We start from the raw sequence: 25,020 nt of genomic DNA, 5'->3' as shown, positions 1-25,020 counted from the left end.
AAAATGTTAATTTTTTTAGATTTATTATAATTTTCTTCCAAGTACTTTTAGAGATTCAAATGAGATTTTGAGGGGAAAAGTTATTATAAGTGCTATATATTTTAATTCTAAAAAAGTGTCGACAAATTTACCAGGGACATGCATATGAGATACCACTGAAATATATTTCTAAAAAATATGTGGGCAGCTGACCTTTTATTAGCAAAATTGTGTAGACCCTATGATGCCGATTAAAAGTTGTATCTTAATATTTTGTGGAGTTCGATATTCTTGATGAAATAAACATAATTTTATTAATCGCAATAAATAAAATAAATAAAATAATCTTTTTATTCAAAAATTAATCACAATAAATAATACCCTTCTCATGATTTGTTTTTTGGCTTAAAATACAGGGGGGGCAATAAACAAATCATGAAAAGGTACCATAAAAATATAATTTGTTATCAAATTTTATCAAAATTTATAACACAGTTGTTCTCTGCTACATATAGCGAATAAAAAAAATAATGACCCATTTTTTAAGTTATAACAACTTGTAATAACTTTAAAACTATGCATTTCCGCACCCATGTTTATAGGAACTTTTTTCATATTTTTTGATGAGAAATCTCATGCAGTGAGTACTTATTTAAAACTTTGGCCAGTTAATGACATTAATTTTTTTTAAGGTTTCTATACTGGCTTGGATTAAGGTAAATTAATAAAATTGCGTCAAAAATCAAGGAGACTGAAATCGACAAAATATCAAGAGATAACTTTTAATCGGCATTAAACGGTCTATACCTTCGTGCTAACAAGAAAAAAAAGTCGATAGCACAATTTTTTTGAAAAATATTCCAATGATAACCCATATATGCACGTCTAAATGTCGTCACTTCTTTGGCAGTAAAATGCGACATATTTTACTGCCTTATAGTAACTTTCACCTTCAAAGACCTCAAAATTTCATTCAAATCTCTAAAAGCACTTGGAAGAAAATTATAATATTTATTTATTTAGCGTATGGCTTTAGTACACATAAAATTACACGTTATTATGATAGCTGTAAATATGAAATAAAAATAAGAACAGCAATTGTATATGTCAAATAGAAATTTAAAAACGGAAAATTTAAAAATTGTAAAACACAAACTTGTCACAAACAAACATCTAGTCTCTTTACATAATCAATAATTGCACTTGATGTTGCCTTCAGGACATCTTCAAAATCTTTCTTATACGCCGCGCCGCGCCGCACAGTGGGCAAAAATCCAGAAGTATGTTGCAAAAATTCTTTTTTTGTACGATTTCATTCAAATTTGGTAAAAACATTCTATGCTAGTAGCCCGTGAACCCAGTTAGTTTTGGCTGACTTGAAAGTGGTTGGGGGTGGTGGGGGGATTCATAAATCATCTATTGACTAATACAGCTACCAAAAGGCGGTAAGAATATTTTATATTTCACTAAATTTTACGATTTTTGGCAGAACCAAGATGAAACAGACAAATATTGAGCAATTATTACTCCTCCGGCATATACAGGGTTTGTTTTATATATTGACATCCTCTGTATCTTTTTTATTCGACGTTTTCGAAAAAAGTGTCTTGAATAAAAGTTTAATGGTCTCGAATACATTTTTCAAAACAGTCTTCTTTGCATATACAGGGTGCCTTAGAAATCCTGTGCGTGGCCCAACTTTCTTATTTCAAATTAGTACCCAATTTCTTATTTGATTTTTATTTTCTCCTAAAAATCCTAACTACTTTTATGTAGCATAGCCTATACCCTTGTTTATATATTCTTCTATACCTAATTTGAAATAAGAAAGTTGAACCATGCCCAGACATTTTGAAGCACTTTGTATATGCAAAATAGACTTTTTTGGCAAATTTATTCAAAACCACTTTCATTTGAGACAGTTTTCGGAAACGTCAAATAAAAAAGATAAAGGGGGTGTCAATGTATAAAAGAAAACCCTGAGTATACTAATCCAATCTATTCAAGATTGTTTGTCATTTCAATAAGTTGGGTCTCTAATAATACCAGACAATATGTGGACAATATTTTATTATTATATTTTAAATAAGTAACCATATTCTGAGAATTAAACAATGTCGATTTTGAAAATAACAGAACTTACATATACCTATTACAAATATCTAAATTTTATTTTACCATTTACTATATACTGATATTTTGTTTTATAACAGCTGGATGCAATGGTCACGAAGTGCACATTTTTAAATCTGAAAGAAAAATCCATTTCATTTAATTTAAAAAATTTGGTACTGTCAAAATTTGTCAATTTGTCAAAAAATGTCATTTGACATTTCTGACATACCTCTTCGGAAATCTTGAGAAAAAATACGTAACTTTATATTTCAAGTTCTTCTCTAGCTACTATAACAATTAATTTATGAGAAGTATCCACATAAAGGATCTTACTATACACATACGCATGGAGGCTTACGCTTCCAATAAATTTAATGTTGCGATTTTTTGCGATTTTTTTGACTCAACTTTTCTAAGACAGAATATATGCCACTATCAAAAAAACCTTAAATGATTATGTTCTACTTTGACCTTTACCTAGTTTTTATCCAAAAAATCAAAATAAAAGATACTTTTTTACTTACGTTGACATTAAATTATGGAGGCTAGAAGGAGGAGGCGAATCGACAATGGGCATATTTGAAATTTCTGTCCCTACTTTAAAGCAAGTTTCTCGGTTTGACACCAGAGGCACTCTAAGCGGGTTAGATTGATCATTTGCATTGTTAGAATACGATTTAACTGTGTTTTTACTAGTTTTTTTAAATTTATAGTTATTTTATTGAACTATTAGCAATGTAACAATGAGTGTGATTAAAAAAAACCCTATATAATAGATCTTGCTTCGTACCTGGCTGTATAAGTGGGACTTACAGTGGAAAAAAGGCAAATAAAGAACGGGGTGAAAGAAACCCAAGCCTTTTCAAAGGTCCTAATGTAAGTGGTATAACTATTTATTTTAAAAAATATGGATAGATGTTAAGAAAAACATTCAAATTATATACTGCCAGTGTACAGATTAATTTTAAATTCAAATTAATAGAGAATATAGCCTAAAATCAACATCTGCGTTACATCTGGTAACATAACCTAGGAGGCTTTGTTATAAAATAAAAATAATTTACCTACTAGCTGGTGGCTAAAATTACCTGTTGATATGTATTAACCACCATTTGAACAGTGCTATTGAAAGTTAATTTACGCCAAAGCAATATAGTATTCTAATATAAAATAATTTACTTACCCGAGATGCTTCATTTAAATTGAAAAATAATGTACAGTGGTTGAAGGACTTTTGATTGTGTATATAAACCATTTAGAATAGTTTTTTATGAATAAGCTCTTTAAATTAATATGTAGGTATATTGTAGCCAGGTATTTATTTAGAATGCATTTTTTTAAATTATAATTCTTTATGTTCTTGATATAACTTGTTCCTGTTATATTTTTTTGGTATAGGTGCTAAATTGTATATTAAATTTATATACTGTATATTTTATTTATTAAATTTAGTGGAATTAGTCAGTTAAAAACAAAAGTTGTAATGTATTAATATTGCTAAATAAATAAATATATGATGAAATAAGTCAGTGTATATACATATTTACAACTCTTTTAAAATAAATTGAGTTCATTATTTATTCATTAATATTTTATTTACAAAAATTTACCTTTACAATTATTAGGTGACATTGAATATAATACATCTTGAATTTAATTGTCTACGAAACAGTGACAATTTGCAAAATTTTGCTAATGACATTAAAACTTAAATTCAGAAAATCTAAAGAAAAAACACTATTGGACACGGGAAACATTTCAGCTTAATGTACCTATTTTCTGGTTTCAGCTATAAAAAGCTATGAGATAGATAACACTGATCAAAGGGTGCAACAGTAGTGTTCATCTTCACTTTCCATTGAAGTTATTCCTGATAAAATACTTTTAATTTTCGTGATTCAGTTTCTGTCAATTGCGGTAAAACCACTACTAGTTTGTTACGAAAGTTTTTAATGTTTATTAAAATGATATCACACTGAACTGCTTGTAAACATATCAATTTCAAATGTTTTTATGAAAAACTATTAATAAATCACTAACACAATCACACCATAAACTATTTAATTCGCATTTGTCATCAAGAAACAATTACTGTTTACATCAAATCAAAGGTTGAACTGGTGATATTTGTTGCTGGAAATTCTATCTTTTTTGTACAACAGTTATAGGGAAGATTTATTTTAGCAGCTTATATTTTTCTTCGGTCGTGTATGCACTAAAAAGAACCATATAATGAAACAATTTTATAATAACAACTCAGAAAAAGAATATCTAAAACCGGCATCTGATATAACCTAACTTCTAACTTACTTTTCAAACTCAAATTTAAGGTTTTGTATTCATAATTTTAGCCACGCATATTGTTCAGTTGTAAAAAACACGTTTCTAAAAAGTAAATCTGGTAAAAATATGCCCAAATATTAACTGAACTCTATAATTTGTAACAAAATAGTAATTCTTGCCATAAGAAGCTGTGTATTTCTCAATCTGTCGGATCACATGCGCCCCTAACGGCGATTTTCGAACTTCATTTAGATCTCAAAAACTGGGCCCATAATTTTTGCGTTCGATTCGCCTCCTCCTTCTAGCCTCCATACATTAAATTTACCGCAACCGGGAATCTACGTAAAACACGTTATGACAATTTCCCAGTAATTATTGACAGCAAGCTAAAGTCGTCCGATTCAATTTATATAATACTGTGTCACTTGAATGCAACGTCTACTATTTAAAAAATTGTAGAAAAAAGGCAGTTATTGGACACAAATTTACTGAAAATGTAGGTTTAGCGCAAAGTTCGTTTTACAGCCCCTCGAAAGAGACTCCGAATATGTTTTTTTGTTAGTTTTATGTGGTTTCCTCTTAACTAATATGTTTCCAATCTACTGTTATTGCCATAAATGCTAACTGTGGATGTTATTTTTTGCAACTTGGTTTGGACATATTGCCTACTGTGCGCCGTAAAGATGCAAAAAAGAAAATAAAAAAAATTATAAAATGGTCATTAATCGCTAGAAAAAAGGATACAAAAATTGTAAACTACTGCAAAAAAGCTATTTAATCAATCATTAATCAATCTGTATATGACATCTCTAATATACATATATGTACAGGGTGTCCGGAAATTAATGCAACAAAATATTGGTTTGGTTTGGTTTGGATAGATTCTTGAAAAAAAAATATGTGACCCGTATTTTTTATTTTTGGCGAGTGACCCCACTTTTCGGATTTATGCCCACTTGCACCGTTTGTATAAACTTTGTTTAAAGGCTAAACAGTGATTACCTATATAATATTTTATTATAGTTAATCAATGTTTAGCCTTTAAACAAAGTTTATACAAACGGTGCAAGTGAGCATTACAGTCCCCTGAATTTCTCTCCTAAAAAGAGTTTTTTTTTAATATCTCAGGGCCCTGTTGGACGAAAATCACTAAATTTGGTACACTTTGTTTTACCACAAAATTTACTTACTATAAATTATTTTTGATGTTATTAACTTTTTTTTTATTTTTATTAGTGGCGTCCCTACGGTATTTAAACTAAATATTAGCGAAGAAAAAAATGGTACGCCACTGTTTTTTTTTTAATTATTTTTAAAATCTGCATTAAATTTGGAACAAATTTGATCTCTTGACTTTTTTTGGTACGACGCACCGTTTTCGCGTAAAAAAATAAAAACCATTTTCCTACATGACCAAATCGCTAAAATTTTAATGTAAATTTTCATAGCAAAATTTAAAAAACGGCGATTTAGGTTTTTGGACATTTTGGTTCGCACTTAGGTAATAAAAACAAGATTTTGGAAAATAAAAAATTATTTTAAATTTAAGTTTGCCGTTTTAAAAATTTTGCCATTGAAATTTACGGTAAAATTTTAGCGATTTAGTCATGTATGAAAATGGTTTTTATTTTTTACGCGAAAACGGTGCGTCCTACCAAAAAAAAGTCAAGAGATCAAATTTGTTCCAAATTTAGTGTAGATTTAAAAAATAATTTTTATTTAAAAAAACAGTGGCGTACCATTTTTTTCTTCAATAATATTTAGTTTAAATACCGTAGGGACGCCATTGATGAAAATAAAAAAAGTTAATAGCATCAAAAATTGTTATTTTATGGTAAAACAACGTGTACCAAATTTAGTGATTTTCGTCCAACAGGGCCCTGAGATATTAAAAAAAACTCTTTTTATGGGCGAAATTCAGGGGGCTGTAAATCCGAAAAGGGAGCCACTCGCCAAAAATAAAAAATACGGGTCACCTTTTTTTAAGAATCTATGACCAAATTTTGTTGCATTAAAAATGTTTCATTTAATTAAAAAAAAATAAAAAGTATTTTTTTTTTCTGATGTGGCGGATGCGCCAGGCTTCAACTAGTAATATAATAAATTATTATATCTAAGAACCTGATTTGATTACTCTTATCAAAACACCAATTAGTTTTCTTGTGCGAACCGTGTGTGAAAAAAATCGAAAATATTGTGATTTAATGTATCGTGTTAAAGCTATTAATAATATTAAAAATTATTTTTTTGTGTTAACTGCTCATGTAGAAAAAATGTACAGAGATATAAAAGTTTCTAAACTGTCTCTACTTTACAAATTATTATTTTTGTAAATTACTGAATGAATAATAAATTATTTCATTAGCTTTGGATCTCATATTCTGATAAAATTCTCTAATGCTCTTTCTAATGCTAAAACGGGACGATTAATATATTTTATTCTTCCGTTTTAGCGGACGACTAACAACCGGCAACCGTCTTGAAATAATCCAAAACTGAAAACGAAAATCCCTAACTTGGAACTTCCGTTTCCTGCGCGTCCTAGCTTCGTCATCGCCGACGCCAGCTTCATTTTCCAATTCTCGCTTCGCCGATAAAGCGTCATGGTGGTTTCACAGTGTTGAATAATTGGCTATAGCGGTTTTCTTTAGAATACGTTTACCAATTATTTGTCAATAGTGCGGTAAAAACATTTTCAACTCAGGGGAGCGTTTTAAACAAGGTAAGTTTTGTATTTTCAAGTATTTTAGCCTGGTAGAAAGGTACCGGGACTCGACCCATGCATCCGCCATGATGGCGTACTAATAGCGTTTGTTTTTTGCAGCACCGACCATGGCGTCGGAACAATTTTCTTTGTGTTGGGACAATTTCCACAAAAATATGAGTTCGGGCATGAACTCGCTGCTGGAAAACGAGGATTTAGTGGACGTTACGTTGGCGGTCGAAGGGAAATACCTGAAAGCGCACAAAATGGTGCTCTCGGTGTGCAGTCCCTACTTCAAAGAACTGTTTAAAGTTAATCCGTGTCAGCATCCAATAGTTTTTCTTAAAGACGTTAGTTACGTAGCGATTAGTGATTTACTCCAATTTATGTACCAAGGTGAAGTGCAAGTTAGTCAGGACAATTTAACTACTTTTATTAAGACTGCAGAGGCCTTACAAATCAAAGGACTCACGGGAGACGGGAACGTAAGTATTTTTATGTTTTTTTTCGTAATAACTATTTCTAAATATATGTATTGCACTGCAATAATTATTTTTGCGCATAATAATAAATTGGACCGAGTCCATTTTGAGTTGAGGGGAGGTCGGTATTTGCGGCGTCGCTTGGGTTCAGGGTCGTACTCTGTGATTTTGCATAGCATCTAGAGATAAAAGTATGTTATTTATTTAGTCTTCAGTGATATCTGATACATAAATTAACAAGTTTATTATACAATAATGGCGTGTTAGAATAATTACTCTTTGAATTGTTATTAAATTTCTTGTGTTATTTTTGGTCAATGTCAATGAGATTTGTTGACCGGCACAGGGTCGGACTACCTTTAATTTTCGATTTTTTAGAGAAAATTGGCGCTTTTATTCATTTACAGGGTGCTTGTCAGATATAACACCCTCCGAATTTGGCATTTATTTATATATCAGTCGAAAGCATACATTTAAATAAGAATTTTAAGCAAAAAAAAATTGCGGATGAACCACAATTTATTGAAAAATAAATAAATTAAAAGTGCATTTTTAGATTATGGTGAAGTTGTATAAGCGTGTAATTATTGTAAAATATGACGATTATATGCATTTTTTATTAATATAAAGGTCAGAATTAATCATTGAGCAGCATTATTAAGTCATAAATCAAAAATAGAGTTGGTGATCTCTTTTGTAATATTTGCCTGATCGATTTACTCTTTCGATTCAAACTTGCCGCCGGAGCCGTCTGTCACCATTTGTTGTTAAGGATGTAAGCTGCGTAATCATTGTTGCCAAAGTTATTTCTTGTTTGTATGATACATAATACCGTATGATCGAAAAAAAACGGCATCCAGTTGGCTTGGAAATAGGGTTCCCAACCGTCCCGGTTTGACCGGGATTAACCAGGAATCAGAAAGTTTGTCCCGGCGAAAATTTTGCCTTGGCCGGGACCAAAAAAATCACATTTACATATAATATATTTGAATTTCTAATATGTAATGTTTTGTTTCAATTATTTAAAAACTTAAAAATAATTGTCCTGGAATCGCCCATGCTCAAGTTGGGAACCCTACTTGGAAATGACGATCGATGACATTCCTCATATAATTTTACATATAAAATGACAGCGATGTTCATTTCATAGCCATAGCTGACGCCGTTTTTTTTTCGATCATACGGTACGTTACATGATACACAAAAAGAGTTGAAACCGAAAGAGTTTTGATTGCGCTGGTTTCAACCTTTTCGTGAGGGTGTTAGTCTTTTTTTATATTTTTTTTTTATTTTAATACGAATCTGATTGCTTTCACTTGATTTTACGTGCCGGTCGCCGGACGAACAAATCCTTAACAGTAGCGCTGTCACGATAAGAACAGATTATAAGTTATTTTAAAATCAAGACATTGAAAGCACTCAGATTCGTATTAAAATATAAAAAAAAAACAACAAATTAACCCCCAAAGAAGTTGAAACCAACGCAATCAAAACTCTTTCGTGCAACTTTGTAGTTATAAATAGTCAGATCTCGTAGGCAAAATATCAGCTATGGGTAGGAGCAGTTCCTCAGGCGATCGCCTTTTCTTGATTTTAAAATAATTTATAATCTGTTCTTAACGCGAGTTTTCTTCCGACCAGCACGTGTTTTTTAATGAACCTTTCAAGAAGAAATGAATGAATCTGGCAACGCCGACAAAATTTGGAGGAGTTTTCGCATAGAAAGTAGCTTGTTGTAGCAATAATTAGATGTTTATTTTTTCATTAAATTATGGATCATCCACATTTTTTTTGGCTTGAAATACTTATTTCGATGTATGCTTTCGAGTGATATAAAAAAAAGTACAAAATTCGGAGGGTGTTATATCTGACAAGCACCAATTTCACTATATTTTCATTATATTATAGTTTATCTAAAAGCTACACTTGATTGGGGATAGAAAAATGTCCAACATTTTACTGAAAAACACTTTTCTTAACAAAAAAATAACAAAGAAAATTGAGACCAGATGGAAGTTTGACATTTGATATATCCTTCTTTCTCTCTCCTATGTAATGAGAGAGACAAATATATTCTAGAACTAATCTAGAAATTTGAAAATTTACTACGTTGCCTTATCTTCTATTTTTTCGGGTGATTAGGGATTTTAAATAAGTTACCTATTATGAGATCGACATTAATTAAATATACCTACCTATATCCACAAAGTTACGCGGAAGAGTTTTGATTGCATTGGTTTCAACTTCTATGTGGAGGGGTTTAATCTTTTTTTTGTTATATTACATTTATAACCACCAAGTTACACGAAAGAATTTTGATTGCATTGGTTTTAACTTCTTTGCGGAGGGGGTTAATCCTTTTTTGATATAATACAACAAAAGATTAACACCCTCCGCATGGAAGTTCTAACCAATATCAAAACTCTTTCGTGCAACTTCGTGGTTATAAATAGTCAGATCTCGTTGGTAAAATAGCAATTATGGGAAGGAGCCAAAATTTACAACGTTGCCATATCTTCTATTTTTTCGGGTGATTAGGGATTTTAAATAAATTACCTATTATGAGATCGATAATAATTAAATATACCTATCTATATCCACAAAGTTACAGGGAAGAGTTTTGATTGCAACTTCTATGCGGAGGGGGTTAATCTTTTTTTTTGTTATATTTATAACCACGAAGTTGCACGAAAGAGTTTTGATTGCATTGCTAACAACTTCCATGTGGAGGGAGAGTGTTAATCTTTTGTTGTTATATCAAAAAAAGATTAACCCTCTCCGCAAAGAAGTTATATAAAGACTATAACCACGAAGTTGCACGAAAGTTTTGATTGCATTGTTTTAACTTCTTTGCGGAGGGGGTTAATCTTTTTTTGTTATAATATAACAACAAAAGATTAACACCCTCCGCATGGAAGTTGTAACCAATGCAATCAAAACTCTTTCGTGCAACTTCGTGGTTATAAATAGTCAGATCTCGTTGGTAAAATACCAATTATGGGAAGGAGCCGTTCTTCTGGCGACCGCCTTTCGTAATCCCAGAATGAGCGAAAAAAACACGCTAAATTTAGGTTTAGCATTGGCAACGTTGCTTTAAATGCCAGAAACACAACCCAACATTTTCAGATTGTTTACAAATTTATTTTAGCAAATTTTCCTCTATTATGCATAGAATTGGTTAAAAAAGTAACAGAAAATAGAAATAACATCATTGTTTATTGAATACTTTACAAAATATGTGCTAGAAACCCTTAAAAATATGAGAAATTAAGAAAAATTCGATTTTGAAATAATTTTCCGTTTTTCTGAAAAACGGTAAGAGACCGCCAAGAAAAAAGTTCAGATTCGTAATCTATGACCTCAAAATAGGGTGTATACCAATTTTGGTGAAAATCGGACGATTTCCAGTTTTCCCAATAATTACCGATATTAATTTTATTGGTTGAATTTTATTGAAAGACTTTGATTGGTTAGAAAATTACGCAGTTTTTAAATTTATTGCATTTTCATGCCTCCGTTAACCGGATATACGATTTTTTTGTGATCGCGTCATTTTATATTTTCATTTCCATAACGATTTCGCTGTTTTACGAGAGAATTTTAAGAAAGCTGGTTCTTTAATATATCTTTTGTTATGCTGTCCTGAACAGAGTGCGGACCGTCTGGATGCCGGTAGACGTTGTGTTCACTACTGCACATATCTGTATTCCAACATCTGTTCACTACTGCGCTTCTCAAATTCGCCCTGTATTTCAGGAACTAGGACAAATATATCTGTAGCATATTTAGTTTCATAAAAAAGTAGCAAAGCAATGTGAAAATCACATTGTATCTCTACTCATAAACGAGAAATCCCTTAAAACACGAGAATGGAATACCTACCCTGTAGAGAGGTGATGCGCAGTAGTGAACCGCAGTAGTCTACCTGCAGCCAGATTTCCTGCACATTGGTCAGGAGAGCACAGTTGTTTATTATAGGAACTACGCCGCATTCTCGCCAGACCCTATATGCTAATTAAAAATACTTGCCAAGTACACGAGTCGTGAGAATGCAACTTTAGAAATATCACAAGAGCAAAACTTGTAACGCATTTGTGTGAAGTGCGGCGCTGCGTAGCACGGAGAAAAACCGTGCACTGGAATAATTAATTGTATGTAATAATACAATACAGTTAATCCAATGCACGTTTTTTCGATTTGCTTTGCCGCGCCACATTTCGCACAAGGGCGTGACTAGCTTTAAGCGATGTTTTATGTTTAATGGACGTCTGAAAATTTTCGTCGTGTCTCATGTCATCAGTGTAAAATCAGACATACATTTCTCGTTTACCCTGGTTCACACATGTTCACCCAAGTTAGACGCTGGATGATAACTGATATTTTATAAGAGTAGAGTTAGATACTTTCTAAGTTGGTAGGCTAACCTAACCAAACCAAATCAGACGCTAGCGACCGCGGTTTTGATTCCGCGTCAGCAAGGTAGACCTCGTCCTGATTACTCATGACAGCATGATAGAAACGTTCGGATCGTGATAAATTTGGGTTTAAAAAGGTGCATGAATATAAAATATTATACAATAACAAACTGTTTTAATGTGATGAATGAAATCGTGAGGCACGTTGTAGTTTACAAATCAAACCTTTTTTTCTTCTCTTCAGGGCTCAGCTGACGTTGAAACCGAGCCAGTCCAAGAGAAACCTTCGATCCGTCACTCGGAGGATTATAAACCAGTACCCCGACCAAAAAAACAAGCCCCTGCACCTATCGTAACTACCACCGCCTCCAAAAGGCCTAGACTAAGCGTGTCCTCAAATGATTCTCAATCGGCACCTGCCCCTGTAACCAAAACGGAACCAATCTCGCTACCCTCTACGGACTCCCAACCTGTTCAGTTCAAAATGGAACCCTACGATCAGAACCAATCGGTAACGATACCTGACGACACTGGCGACGACAATTTTGGCGATGACACTCTTGATGACACGGCTGTTGACGACACGGAAGACTACTCTATGATGGAAGGCGAAGAACCACAGGCTGGTACGAGCACGGACGGCGCTGGCGAAGGACAAGGTAGGTGTTCTTTTTATTTCACCCCTCCTCAGGCTTCTGGAATCTGTAACTGTGTGGTAACATCTTGTCTGAAGCGGTATACATGTGTGTATTTTTGCGTTGCGATTTTTTTGTTCTAGAGAAGTAACTAAGTTACATTTGATGATATTTCTTTACTTAAATTCCAAGTAAATGTAGGTTTGTTGCTGTTAAGACGGGTATTTTCGAAGCTTTCTCAAGATTATAAGATTATATAAGTCAAAGTTTAGTTAATTCGTTATTTAATGTTCGAAGTTGAATACAGTTGGATTTTGTATAGCGTTTCAAAACTAAATATAAGTATTTTTGATGTTTCTGGAAGTTAAGTAGATTGCATTATTTAAAATTCAAAGCTTGTTCGGTATACGTATTATATTCAAACCATTAAAAGGTGTTTTGTCTTTGTATTATTGTATCTCAGAATAATAAATAATAGAGCTGCCAATTTTTTATCATAAATCATCTAATAATAGAAGAAATGGAAGTGTTGCTCTATTCACTATTTTTTAATGATGTCATAGTAGGAATAGAAATAACATTTGTTATATGCCATGTGATTTTCACAGCTGTTTGCGATTTAAACACATTGTTGGCTGTCAAAATTTCAATATCAAAAAGTAAATATTTTCTAAGTTACTTGTCTTTAGAAATTATTTTATTTTTTATATTGAGGTTTGAGATTCATTATAGTTTGGCTATAAGATATTTTGATTATATTTTATCTTTTGATTATATTTTATCTAACTATAGCTTTTTTAGTGGGGTTGGGGAAGGTAATGAAAGAACGACAATGAAAGAAATTATAAATTATTTGCAGGAACTCATACATTTACTTTTTCTTTTTGGAATATATTTGGATAATTAGGAAAAAACTGAATTAGAGAAAATTATTTTTTAAACTTAGGCAATTTAGAGTTGATGACTCTTGTGCTTGCGCGATCTGAGCTACTGATATAAAACTATCTATTGATAGTTGATTCGTCAGACTGTTGATTTTAAATCTAAAGAAAAGTTCTCACATCATTGAAAGAAACTTTGGATTATTTAGTAACATACACTATTGATTATTATTTTGTCAAGCAAGAGTTACGAACTTTATGCTTGTGTAATTCAAGATTTTGATTCTATAAAATTATGAATTTTATGCATTGATAGATTTTTCTCAATTTTAAGAATTGTTAACTTTGGTTGTGATTTGCTTTAGTTAGGACAGATCGCAGATATCACTTTTTTGGATTTGCTTAAAAAGAATTGTATATTGACTATAATTGAATATCGACTTCTTTATTTTCTGTAGTAAATACCATTTGGTGATGAGTAATCAAAAAGATACGTAATCAAAAAGATAAGTACTTCATTATTGAAGTAAGTTGTGAAATAATCACAAGCTTTTGTAGTATTGTTAGCATAAACATTATTAGTGTTGAACAATAAATGCTATGAGATCTATTTATACAGTAAGTTTATGGTGTTTTTTTGGGGAATTTCTTTTTATAATTTCTTGTTGAGTTCTGTAATAATTTTTTCATCTTCTCTATTTGCTCGTTTTTTACTTGTTCGATATTATTTGTTCAGGGAAAAAGTATTAAAAAATCGGCCCAATGTTGGTAGTATATTGAACTTTTGTTTACTTAAGGGCATTCTTATTTATTTATTATTTTGAGATACAATTATTTTTTTGCTCTTTAATTACATATTCTCTGCGGATTAATAACAATATACAATTTTTTTCGTTTAATGAAGTTTTTTTCGTTTTTTCAGCGCCATGAAAACTATTAAATTATTTTTCAGTAATTAGTTTTAAGCAAACTTCTCAAGTCTTCTTTTTCCTGAGCCTGCTCATTGTTTTAAATAATACTTTATTTATTTAAAAGGATGTGCAGCTGTATATGGAAGGTGGACTTTAGCTGTATGGATATAATTTTAATAATTATTGATAATTTACATCAGCAATATGTTACCATTTTGCTAGAGCTTTTAAAGTTGTTTATTTGTATTTATGTAGTTTCTTGTAGATTGCTTTCTTTTTCTTTTGTTTTAACAGTTACATTTTTCAGAAGTCATTGTAACCTTATTTGACAAGTGACAATCTTTCTTGAGAATAACTATAGTTACTAAATTTTTATAATTAATTTTAAATTAAATATGTTTAATGATGTTTTGAGTCAAATAAGGTTACAATTCAACCTTTTTGCGATTGTACGACAACTGAACATTTTATGTATTTTGTGATTTGTCTGTGTACTTGTAAAATTTTACAAGTATACAATTTTTAAGTTTTTGATTTGCGAATTGTCATTATTTTGACAATTTGTTTGTTTGTTTTTTTCGAAAATTTCATTCAGCATTTATTTTAAATGTTGAATGCGAATTTGTGGTTGTTGAAATAATTTTTTCGTTATTTCAATTAAAAGAAAACACTTAAGTGGTTTTTGAAATAATTTTTTAATTATTTCAATGAAAATTTTTAGGGATTTTTTAATAGCTGTGTTTTTTTTGAAATAATCTTTTCATTATTTCAATAGTAAACAACTGGTGGATTGATAATCAGTTTAAGAGTAATTTTGTGATGATTTAAAACATGTTTTCACAATTTGTTTTTCTTTTTTAAAGTTACCTAGCTTTAGGTAACTTTATACCATAAGAAAAGTAAACAAGAAAAAAGATCCATTTAAACTATTGGCCTCATTTTGTTGTCAGTTATCAAATGGAACTATTTTTTTTAAAGATATGTTTTAATAACAGTGCATCACAGAATCTTTTTTAAATTATGTTTTGTAAAGGAAAATGGCGGTTAAAGGTAAACAAGTTTTATGTTAAAATTTAATTAGACTAGGAAACTATTTTTATTACAGGTATTTTTCAAGAAATAGGGATTAATTAATTTTGATTAGGTGTATTACTTGTATTATGAACAATTCGTAAATGTTAAAATATTACTTATTTTTAGTCAATTTTTACAGTATTTAAAAGTGTTTTTTGAAAAAAGTCTGATACTTTGTTGTCAAGTCATATACTTTTAGTTACTTTGACTATAATGATTTGTCAACCTTATCAGTCAATATATTTTTGGAATATACTTAGATAATATTGTAGAAATTGTCTTAATAAGTTAATTTTATCATTTATATTGTATTGGTACATAAGCCATAAGTTATTTCAGATATATGAATTAAGAGATTTTGATGTGGCCACAAAATGTTTTATTTTCTTTGGGGGATTCTTAAAATCGAATTTTAGTGTTATCAAATAGGATGAAAATAGCATAAGTTATGGGTAATCTATTTTGAGTTTTACTATGTCTTTTCGTTCATATTTTTGTGACAGCCTGTCGTGTGTTATTTAAAATCTTTTTAAATGTTAATACTATAATATAAAAATATGTATTTATAATTTCTTAAGTACTTTTCTTTTTGAAATTTTATATATTTTTATGTATTTAACATTTATCAAGGTTTTCGAATAGTTCATGATTAGGTACAGTTAACTGCCAAGAATCGAGCACTAGATGTAGTTAAACTGAAATTAAATTGTTTTGTTTGCGTTTACTATGAGGTTTTTGTTTGGTATGGAATATCGTTTTTTCTATTGAGTTATTGGGTTAAAGTTATAGGTTCAAGTGTCATGTAGAGGAGAATTTTTGAGTGGTTTTTGACAACCAAAAAGGTTATTTAACTTTTCAAAAGTCACAAGTATCTGCTGTTAGTCAGAAGTAAAAAATAATTAAAGATAAAATAGTTCTGATTATTAAAATCAATTATTTTGGGAACAAATGTCTTGTATTGTTCTTGCAATAATTCATTTTTCTTTTATTCTTTTTCTGATTGAGAGGGATATACATTGATTTTGAAATATAAAATACAACTTAACGACTGCGTAAATTAGTGTTAATTATAGGAAAACTAATTTCCTAATCACACAAAATTTATCTGAAAAAATTAGTTAAAACTTTCGTTTGCATTAGGACTTTGTTTCTTACTTTTCGAAACAAGTTTTGAATGAAACTTGAAACGTTTTAACGATTTTTTTTGGTATTGAAAATATGCATTATAAAAACGACGTCACGGTGAACTGTCAGAATCGATCTAGAATTGTTTCAGGACTGCTGGTAACAGGTTTTGAGTAAGATGGCTATGGTTCTATTTTTACAAAACACCTGTTTTTAGTAGATCCTGCACAGTGGGTAGCTTCTAAAGTGACTAACGAAAGAATACTTCAAAGTATTAATTAAAACTTATCAATATTCAGCTTCAATTTTTATATTATTAAAATATAGTCTGTATTGATATTTTCAAATTCACTTTACAATGGTATATCACAGGTTATGTTTGTTTTAATTTTCTTAAGAATTTTTGTTGAAATGTCGTAGAATCGCGAAATTGAATACAATTTTAAAGTCACTTGTCTTCAGGGCATCACAAGGGGTTTTCTGGGTGCATAGTTGTTGATGGATTCACGTATCATCACAATTGTTTTAATACAAATTCGAAAGTAAGGTAAGAAAGAATACGTATAACTCCGTCTTTTTAATTTGTATTTTATTTTAAATATGGGGTATTATCTTTAAAGTCTTTTGGAGGGATTTTAAACAAGGGACGGCTTTATTGTGGCTTCAAATTCTATTAAATTTAAACATTTCTTATATTATAACAAGAATTGTGAGAATTTAAATAATAATTTATGTAAATATAGAAATGTTTTTTGCCTGAAACATGATAAAATAGCCTTATACTTTATTTAGGATGTTTTATTATGTGTAGAATTTGGGGTTATGAATCATTCTAAAAATATCAATTTCAAATTCAGTTAAGGGATACAAAATATCATATGATCGTAAAAAGAAAACGGCGTCAGAGCAGGCTTGGAAATGAAAATCGCTGTTATTTTATATGTAAAATTTATAAATTTATAGCTATCGGTCATTTCCAAACCAACTTAAAACGTTTCTTTTTTCATCATATGGTATTTAATATAGAGGGTTAGTATGAAATCAATATTACATTGTGATTTTAAAATTGGAAATGAGATATTAGATACCATTTTTCTTTTGTGAAATGATTGAACGCACTGAATGTTAAACTTAGGTTTGTAAGTAAATTTTATTATAAGTTATTAAGTATATTAATAAGCTGTTAGCAACTCGAAAATTCCACAAATCCAAAATTATTTATAAGAACTTGATGTTCATTTCGCTAAACATATTAGCGTTATCAGCAGGTAATTAAAACTGAATTTCAATTATCAATAAAAACTATTTTAATCATCAGCTGACGATGCTAATGGTTAGCGAAACGCGCGTCCAGAGTTGTCTTTTTTTGTTGAGTCATTTTTTGGCGCGTTTCTGCTAATTTGTGCAATTTTCTATTGTAGTTCATTCTTCATTCTAACTTTATTTTCTTTTCTTTTCTTTCAATTCAAATGTTCTTCTTTGTTAATCAAATGTTTTTCTTTGTTAATTATATTTAACAAATACGATAAACTCGTGATATCCTAACCTTTTGTTAGCACTGAACACTTGGAACATTTATTTCACAAATTTAATTGTCCTCTAATGAGTTCTAAATGTTCTATTTAATGATTTAATTCAAAATTGTTTTGCGATTTTGTAAACTACGAGGTATTAATATGTAAAATTTTCATTTATAATGTATTCAAAACATTAATTTAAAGTATAGTTATTAATAGTTGTAGGAAGATATCTCAAAATTTTCTAATTACAATTTAAATGCGATTCTATTTATTTGAATACATCTTAGCTTTTGGATACTAAGATAATATAACTACACTATACACTAATTAAATATGTATAGATATCTGTAAAAAATTTAGGAGACTGATCCAAGAAAGTTTTTAGAACTGTGTCTCTTAGTAAAAAGTGCAATTATTTTTAAGAGTGGTAAATCAGGACATAAGAAACATAATTTTTATTTAAAAAAGCTGAGTTAATTGAAACTCTAATATATATTAAGGTTTAAAAAAGCTTATATGTTGCAAACACCCTTCTACACTTTTACACTTATCTGTTGTCTTAAAAGAAAAAACTTACAGCAATAATTTTTTTACTGTTATTTTCAACTAAACTGAGAGAATATAACTTCACAATTATTGCAGGTTGCAGCTTCTCTTATCGTCATATTGTATATATATTTTCAATCTTTGAGAATATGTGTTGTTGAATACTTAAATATTTTCTATGTGCCCACTCTTTCAATGAGAATTTATGAATGTACGATTATATATTTGCTATAATATCGCCAAACTTTATTTAGATTTACCAAAATCTTTTATTATTAAGAATGTGAAACTTTGAGAAACATTACCGGAAGATGGCCGCGTACGACTGATTAACGCAAGCGTGCCTTTCGGCGGTTGCGCGGTTGAATGCTAGTTGTTTTTGCCGGGGTTGCTGTTATGTAATAAACTGTCACTTAAAATACTTGCACTTTTTTAAGAGATACAGTGTGTAATTGTATTAAGGGATAATTGTCGATGTAAAACAATATAAACAGTTTTTTGAATTGTTCGAAATGGATCTTAGGTATTTAGTATGTTCTGAATATAAGCGTCTGGTGTGTAAGGCCAGGGCATGCATGCCAGTAGGGGGCACCTCCGACGATTTGCAAGTAACCATACCCCACAATCATCCTCCATGTCCCGAGGCTCAAGAGAAAGCCGAGTTCGTCAAGTTTGTGAAGAGATCGATATTATTGGGGGCGAGCAAAGACGGCAGGCTTATGGATATCTACAAATCTGCTGTACAAATGTAAGTACATTTTAGGTTAGTCTAATGTGTACCGTATGATCGGAAAAAATGGCGTGCAGTTGGAAATTATGATTGATAACATTCGTCAAAATTTTTACATACAAAATGACAGCGATTTCTTCATTTCCAAGCCATCCCTGACGCTGTTTTTTTGATCGTATAGTATATATACTGAGAAATTAAATAATTTCATTTAAGTAAACGCGACAAATCAAATATTTTTTAGGAATGTACGAAAGAAAAAACTACCAGGGTGGTCCGAATTGTATTCGGGAAACTTCGGCAGTATATTCTACAGATAAAATTAAGTAAAAAAGTTCGTATAAATTTCTCCTAAAATGCTTCGGTTCGGAGATCAGGGTGTTTCATTTTTATTTCGATTTTTTCCAAATAATTTCGGAACTAACGCCGATATTTGGATGACAATTATTATGGGTGTCTGGGTGTTTTTTATAAGAGAAATTCGGGGATTTCAATATCAGTGTGACTCCTACTTGTAGGGCGCGCCACCTACATATTTTCTAGCTGTTTTGAAGAGTAATAACTTTGTCCGTATAATATCTGTATTTCACTACCGAGTGAAAAAATATACATTTCTGTAATTTTTTACGTAAAAAAGGTCTGTTGGAGTAATTGTTCTCATGATATTTCGAATCGAAATAGTTAATACATGTCAAAATTGACTAAAATTATACATGTTGAATAGTTATTAGTGTGAAATAATAAATTTGAAATATTTTTGTCAAATATCAACAGAAGAGAAACTGTTTTATCGTATTTTTTTCTAGAAAAATTCATAAATAGTTTAAAAAATAAGTTCCCAAATTTATCATTTCAGTCATAACTATCTAGTCAACATTTTTATTTATTGTCAATAATGACATGTATTGACTATTTCCATTCCAGATATTTTGAAAACAGTTGCTCGTAGCTATTTTTACCAAGGCTATATTTTTTACCATACTTTTTACATAAAAAACTACGAAGGTGTGTGTTTTTTCACTCAGTAGTTTTATACAGGTACGGACGAAAAGTTATTACACTTTAAATCAGTTAACAAGTATGTATGATGGCGCCCTCTACAAATAAAAATCATATTGACATCGAACTAAAATTTCTCTTATCAAAAAACACCCAGGCACCAATTTTCATCCTAATATGGACGTTAGTTCAGAAATAATTTGGAAAGTCGATATAAAAATGAAACTTCTACACAATGTATCTCCGAAATGATGCATTTAAGGACATATATTTATATGAACTATTTTACTTATTTTTATCTGCAGAATATGCTGCCGAAGATTCCCGAATAACAATTCGGATCACCACGTATAGGACGATAATGAGTTGTTCTGTTGAAATAAAATTTATTTAATTCGACAAAGCTATTATTTGGCTTCCAATAAAGATTTAAATTAAAATTAGCACAAAAAATTGTTTTAAATTAAAATTTCTGATTTAGTAAATCGTTTTCATACACATATCAGATATCAGTTTTCAGAAAAATATTTTCACCGATTAAATTTGCGTTCCAAATCTTTCATTTAAATATCAATTACAGTAGACTCTCGATTATCCGATCTAATGTCGGCTGTTCACTAGCTCGGATTCTCGGATAGTTGGCGGCTCGGATAATCCTGATTTTTAAAACGTTGTTTTTATATTTTTAATATGTATTATTTAATTTTAATATTAATGCCAGTACCTACGTTAAAATATTTTATTAATATTTTTGCCAAACAAAAGAACAACTAAAGTCAGTTTGTGGTGCTTCGGCAATTCTGGGATTCTCCATAATTACCCGATATATTAGGCCTCATGCTCGAATAATACAGCGTCACTCGGTTAATACGGAGTTACACCGCCGTTAAACGGTGTAACTCAACTCGGATACGCTTGGATAATCCAGCGATCGGAAACTAGAGTACTAGATAGTAGTGGGAACTATCGAATTAATACTATCGAAACATTCGATAGTTGCAATTCATTCGAATAATTTGATAGCTAGTAAGAAAATATTCGTCGAAAACTTCTAATAAAAATTATCGAATAGATGCGTCATCTGCCTTGAAATATTTTATTCTAGTAATTCGGCAGCAAAAACCATTCATTTATAAAATTCATTCATTTTTAAAATTCATTTATTCGTCAGGATCGATTATAATAAAATATAAACAGGATTTTAGTTGTAGCCCGGCGACGTAGGTTTCTTTCTTAGAAACCCGACAGCGGTCGGTGGCAATGCTATGAAAGAAGCCGGCATCTTTGATTTTTTGCGGAGTCAGATAAAGATAAGGACACATTATTTTTTTTATCGAGTTGCCAGTATTTACACAGAAAATACATTACGAAGGGCGCTGTTGCCATATATTGGTATTAGTTGATATTAGCAAAGAATATTATTCTTTGGCATTAGTTAGTTAGGGATAGTATGTCTATATACATATTTTGCATTTTTTTTTATTAATATTCTGTTGTTGCAATAATACTTTTTATTTTGGATGTAGGAAAATGATTTTTAATATTTTAAAGCAAATACTGGGTTATCATCATCAGCAGATGATTATAAATTATATATATGTAATCAGAAATATGTTGGGCAAGCTAGAAGACCAATATTAACTAGATTTAAAGAACATTTAGCTCAGATAAGATATCGTAGACCGGATAAATATTGCGTTGCCGAACATATTGTTGATAAAGGATATTGTATAGATCTTAATAACTTGAAATTAATTAAACAAGTCTCAAATTACAGGCAATTAGATGCATATGAAAGCATCAGAATTAATAAATGAAAAGATAGTATGAACAAAGACAATGGTCCAGTTCCTTCAAGTTCTTTGTTCCTACTACTCTAGTGGCGGAAAGCTAACTGTTACGCTTGGTGGGTTCTGACTCGGTTGGCTAGATCTTGCCACGCCCACTTTGTGCCCACTGAGCGAGTATATAAACGCTCTAATTGTAGATTGTATTTTAGTTTATAATCATCTGCTGATGATGCTAAGATGGTTAGCGAAACGCCCATCCAGTGTAAAAGTAAAAGTGTTTTGGTGTATTGTGGTGATTTAGTGTTTTATTTTGCTGTGTAACACCAAAGGTTCCAACCCTCAACTGTAATAATGGAAAATCACACAAATTTTCGGACAAAATTGACCACACGCACACAATCGTCAATTTAAAAAAGAAACTACTATTTTAATATTTTAATAAACGCAAAAATTGCACAGTATTTACAAGGCGAAGCTATAAAAATTTGCAAGAACTCACTAATAAAGCACTGATCACACAAAAATCAAAGGAATACTAAACATAATACTAAATTTCATTTATCAAAAGCATACGATAGTCGTGGCTCAACGATTAACCATTTAGTCGCACGGTGAGGTTGTCACATATGCTTCAGTATACAAATGAATGAATTATTTTATTCGAATAAAACCATTCGATAGTTGAAATCATTCATTCAGTAACCATTCGATAGTCTAATTCATTCGATAGTTCCCATCGCTAGTACTAAAGAGTGGGATAATCGACAGTCTACTGTATTACTATTTGAAAGGCTACTGGCGCTTTTTTTAACCGAACAGTACTTTTGATATAATGGGTGCTAACGTGTATATTTTTGGATTGTTTCAGACATCCGCAGGCAAAACATTTCTATACATACGTCAAACTAGCACCATCTATGCGGAGATGGAGGATATTAGCACGAAAAGGATTGTTAAAAATTAACTAATTTATAGATGATTATTAGAAATAAATTTTTTTAGAGAAATCTTTTTTAATTAATATTCATATCCTGACTATTTTTGAATAAATTTCGATGTTATGCATTCTTATGCAGTTTACCCCTGTAAACAATTGGACAACTTTGAATCGACGTTTTGAATAAGGTTAAGGCCTGATTGTGTATGGCTAAAATTCGAGTTCCAGTGAACTCTGAATAATGCTGAAGTCGGCAGTTCTGTCAGGTATATTTTTCTTGTTTAATATTATAAAATATTTTTAAGAGCGCAATTTAAGCCTCGAAAACGGTGTATTCAATTTCAGTTGTGAAGCTAATGAAGTGAAGTGATGAACATCCGGACCTAAGTGTCTATTTTTCCTCAATACATCCTCCATACACTTAGAGGGATGGATGAATTGAGAAAAAATCTTACAGGCTCCGCAGACACTCGGTTCTTAACATAGGCACGCTAGACTGTGCAAGCCAGTTTGCGCGGTTTTAAGCAGTTTGCGTAGCTTTACGCTAAATTATTGCTTTTTGAGACTGTCTAGTTTTTTCCAAAAGAACTTAAATTGTTGACCTTTTAAACAACTGCTTCTCTGTTTCCGAAATCTTCTTTAGTATTTCTGCTGTACGAAGTGTTCATACGCTGAGAATTTTTTATCGTGTTCGCCATTTATAATTCTTAATTTTTATTTTCTGTGAGCATGATATGCTTTTATATAGTTCAATACATTGGCATAAAAACTTTTTACGACACATCGGCATTTTGTTTCTATTTAATCCTAGACTGAAAATATAAACGGACTGAAAAAAAATGAACGAGCATACGTAGGTTTGCTCCGAAATTTGCGCAGGCCGAATTCAAGCAAGGCCTGATTTCGTACAGATCGGATTTCGTACAGGTCAGGACGGTCAACGACCTGCACAGTCGGCCGGAACTACCCATACACGTACCGATATGTCTGCACAAACCAGGTTTGGTTTGGCGATAAAACTGAGCGTCTGTGGGAACCTTTATTCAAAACATCGGTGCAAAGTTTTTTGGCTTGAACTTGAAAATTTTAGTCCGTACATGTCTCTAGTCTAATGTAGAATAATTTTGTTAGATGTGTAGAAATAATACCAACGATTAAAATAGACACGGAGGGCGGCAGTTAGACGACACGACGGAGGGCAGACAAGTGGAATATGATCGGAAATGCTGTTCAAGGCGCATAGGATCACATTTAGAATGCAATTTTTAAGTATATCTGAGGTGTTCATTTATTAAAATCACATGGTGCAGGGCTGGTCTCCATAGTAATTCGACTTTTTTGCACAAACATGATGTCTAGGTTGGAGCTATTTTTGTGTGTTTACAATAAGATATTTCCATTAAAAATATTTGCTACATGACGTATCAACTTGAAAAAAAATGTGGTATGAATATGAATACCATGAAGATGATTTATATGGGGTTTCATTTTTTCTCAATTTTCTAAACACTCCGACAATAAATTCTGATCAAAGATAATTTTAGTCAAATTGACAGTCCTACATCTTTAATCTTGAATGTTAAATGATTCCTTATCATTATACTGATATAAATAAAGTTACTTGTATACCCTTAGTGCGTGGCACCACATGAGGCGTACGACCTAGCGAAGGCGGAGAGGACCGCGAAACGTTTAAATGCATTGAAGTAAATGGAAGTGGTCCCACATACAGGCGTATTTTTTCTTAAGGATTTAAAGTTTTAACGTCTTGTGGGGGAAAAATTAAACCTTTTTGATTATTATTTTATTATTGGCTTTTTATAAGATACTGGTTTTTAAAGTAAGTGTTGCACTCTTTCGATTTAGTTAACAATCCGGAACATTACATTATCTT

At 31.0% G+C, this 25,020-nt stretch overlaps 1 protein-coding gene and 1 long non-coding RNA gene across 20 annotated transcripts in view; both read left to right on the top strand.

Annotated features, from left to right (window-relative positions):
* Positions 1-6,892: 6,892 nt before the first annotated feature.
* LOC115879249 (protein tramtrack, beta isoform-like) overlaps positions 6,893-25,020 on the top strand; it is a 200,474-nt gene continuing 182,346 nt past the window's right edge. For 18 of the 19 annotated variants that reach the window (XM_030896063.1, XM_030896072.1, XM_030896054.1 and 15 more), the window contains exons 1-3: positions 6,893-7,099; positions 7,202-7,566; positions 12,223-12,637. In XM_030896063.1, the coding sequence (XP_030751923.1) occupies positions 7,210-7,566; positions 12,223-12,637 (772 nt within the window). In that variant the 5' untranslated portion in view covers positions 6,893-7,099; positions 7,202-7,209. The remainder of the gene's footprint in view (positions 7,100-7,201; positions 7,567-12,222; positions 12,638-25,020) is intronic. The other variant, XM_030896098.1, reaches the window with a different exon arrangement.
* Positions 15,087-23,196, top strand: LOC115879342. The gene is made up of 2 exons (XR_004049697.1): positions 15,087-19,418; positions 23,058-23,196. It is a non-coding gene; the product is annotated as an uncharacterized LOC115879342 (long non-coding RNA).

Source organism: Sitophilus oryzae, unplaced genomic scaffold (genome assembly GCF_002938485.1).
Source record: "Sitophilus oryzae breed Bouriz unplaced genomic scaffold, Soryzae_2.0 scaffold_1067_pilon_pilon, whole genome shotgun sequence".
Lineage (NCBI taxonomy): Eukaryota > Metazoa > Arthropoda > Insecta > Coleoptera > Curculionidae > Sitophilus > Sitophilus oryzae.
The sequence above is the reverse complement of the archived record's forward strand: the minus strand, read 5'-3'. Positions and strand labels throughout refer to the sequence as shown.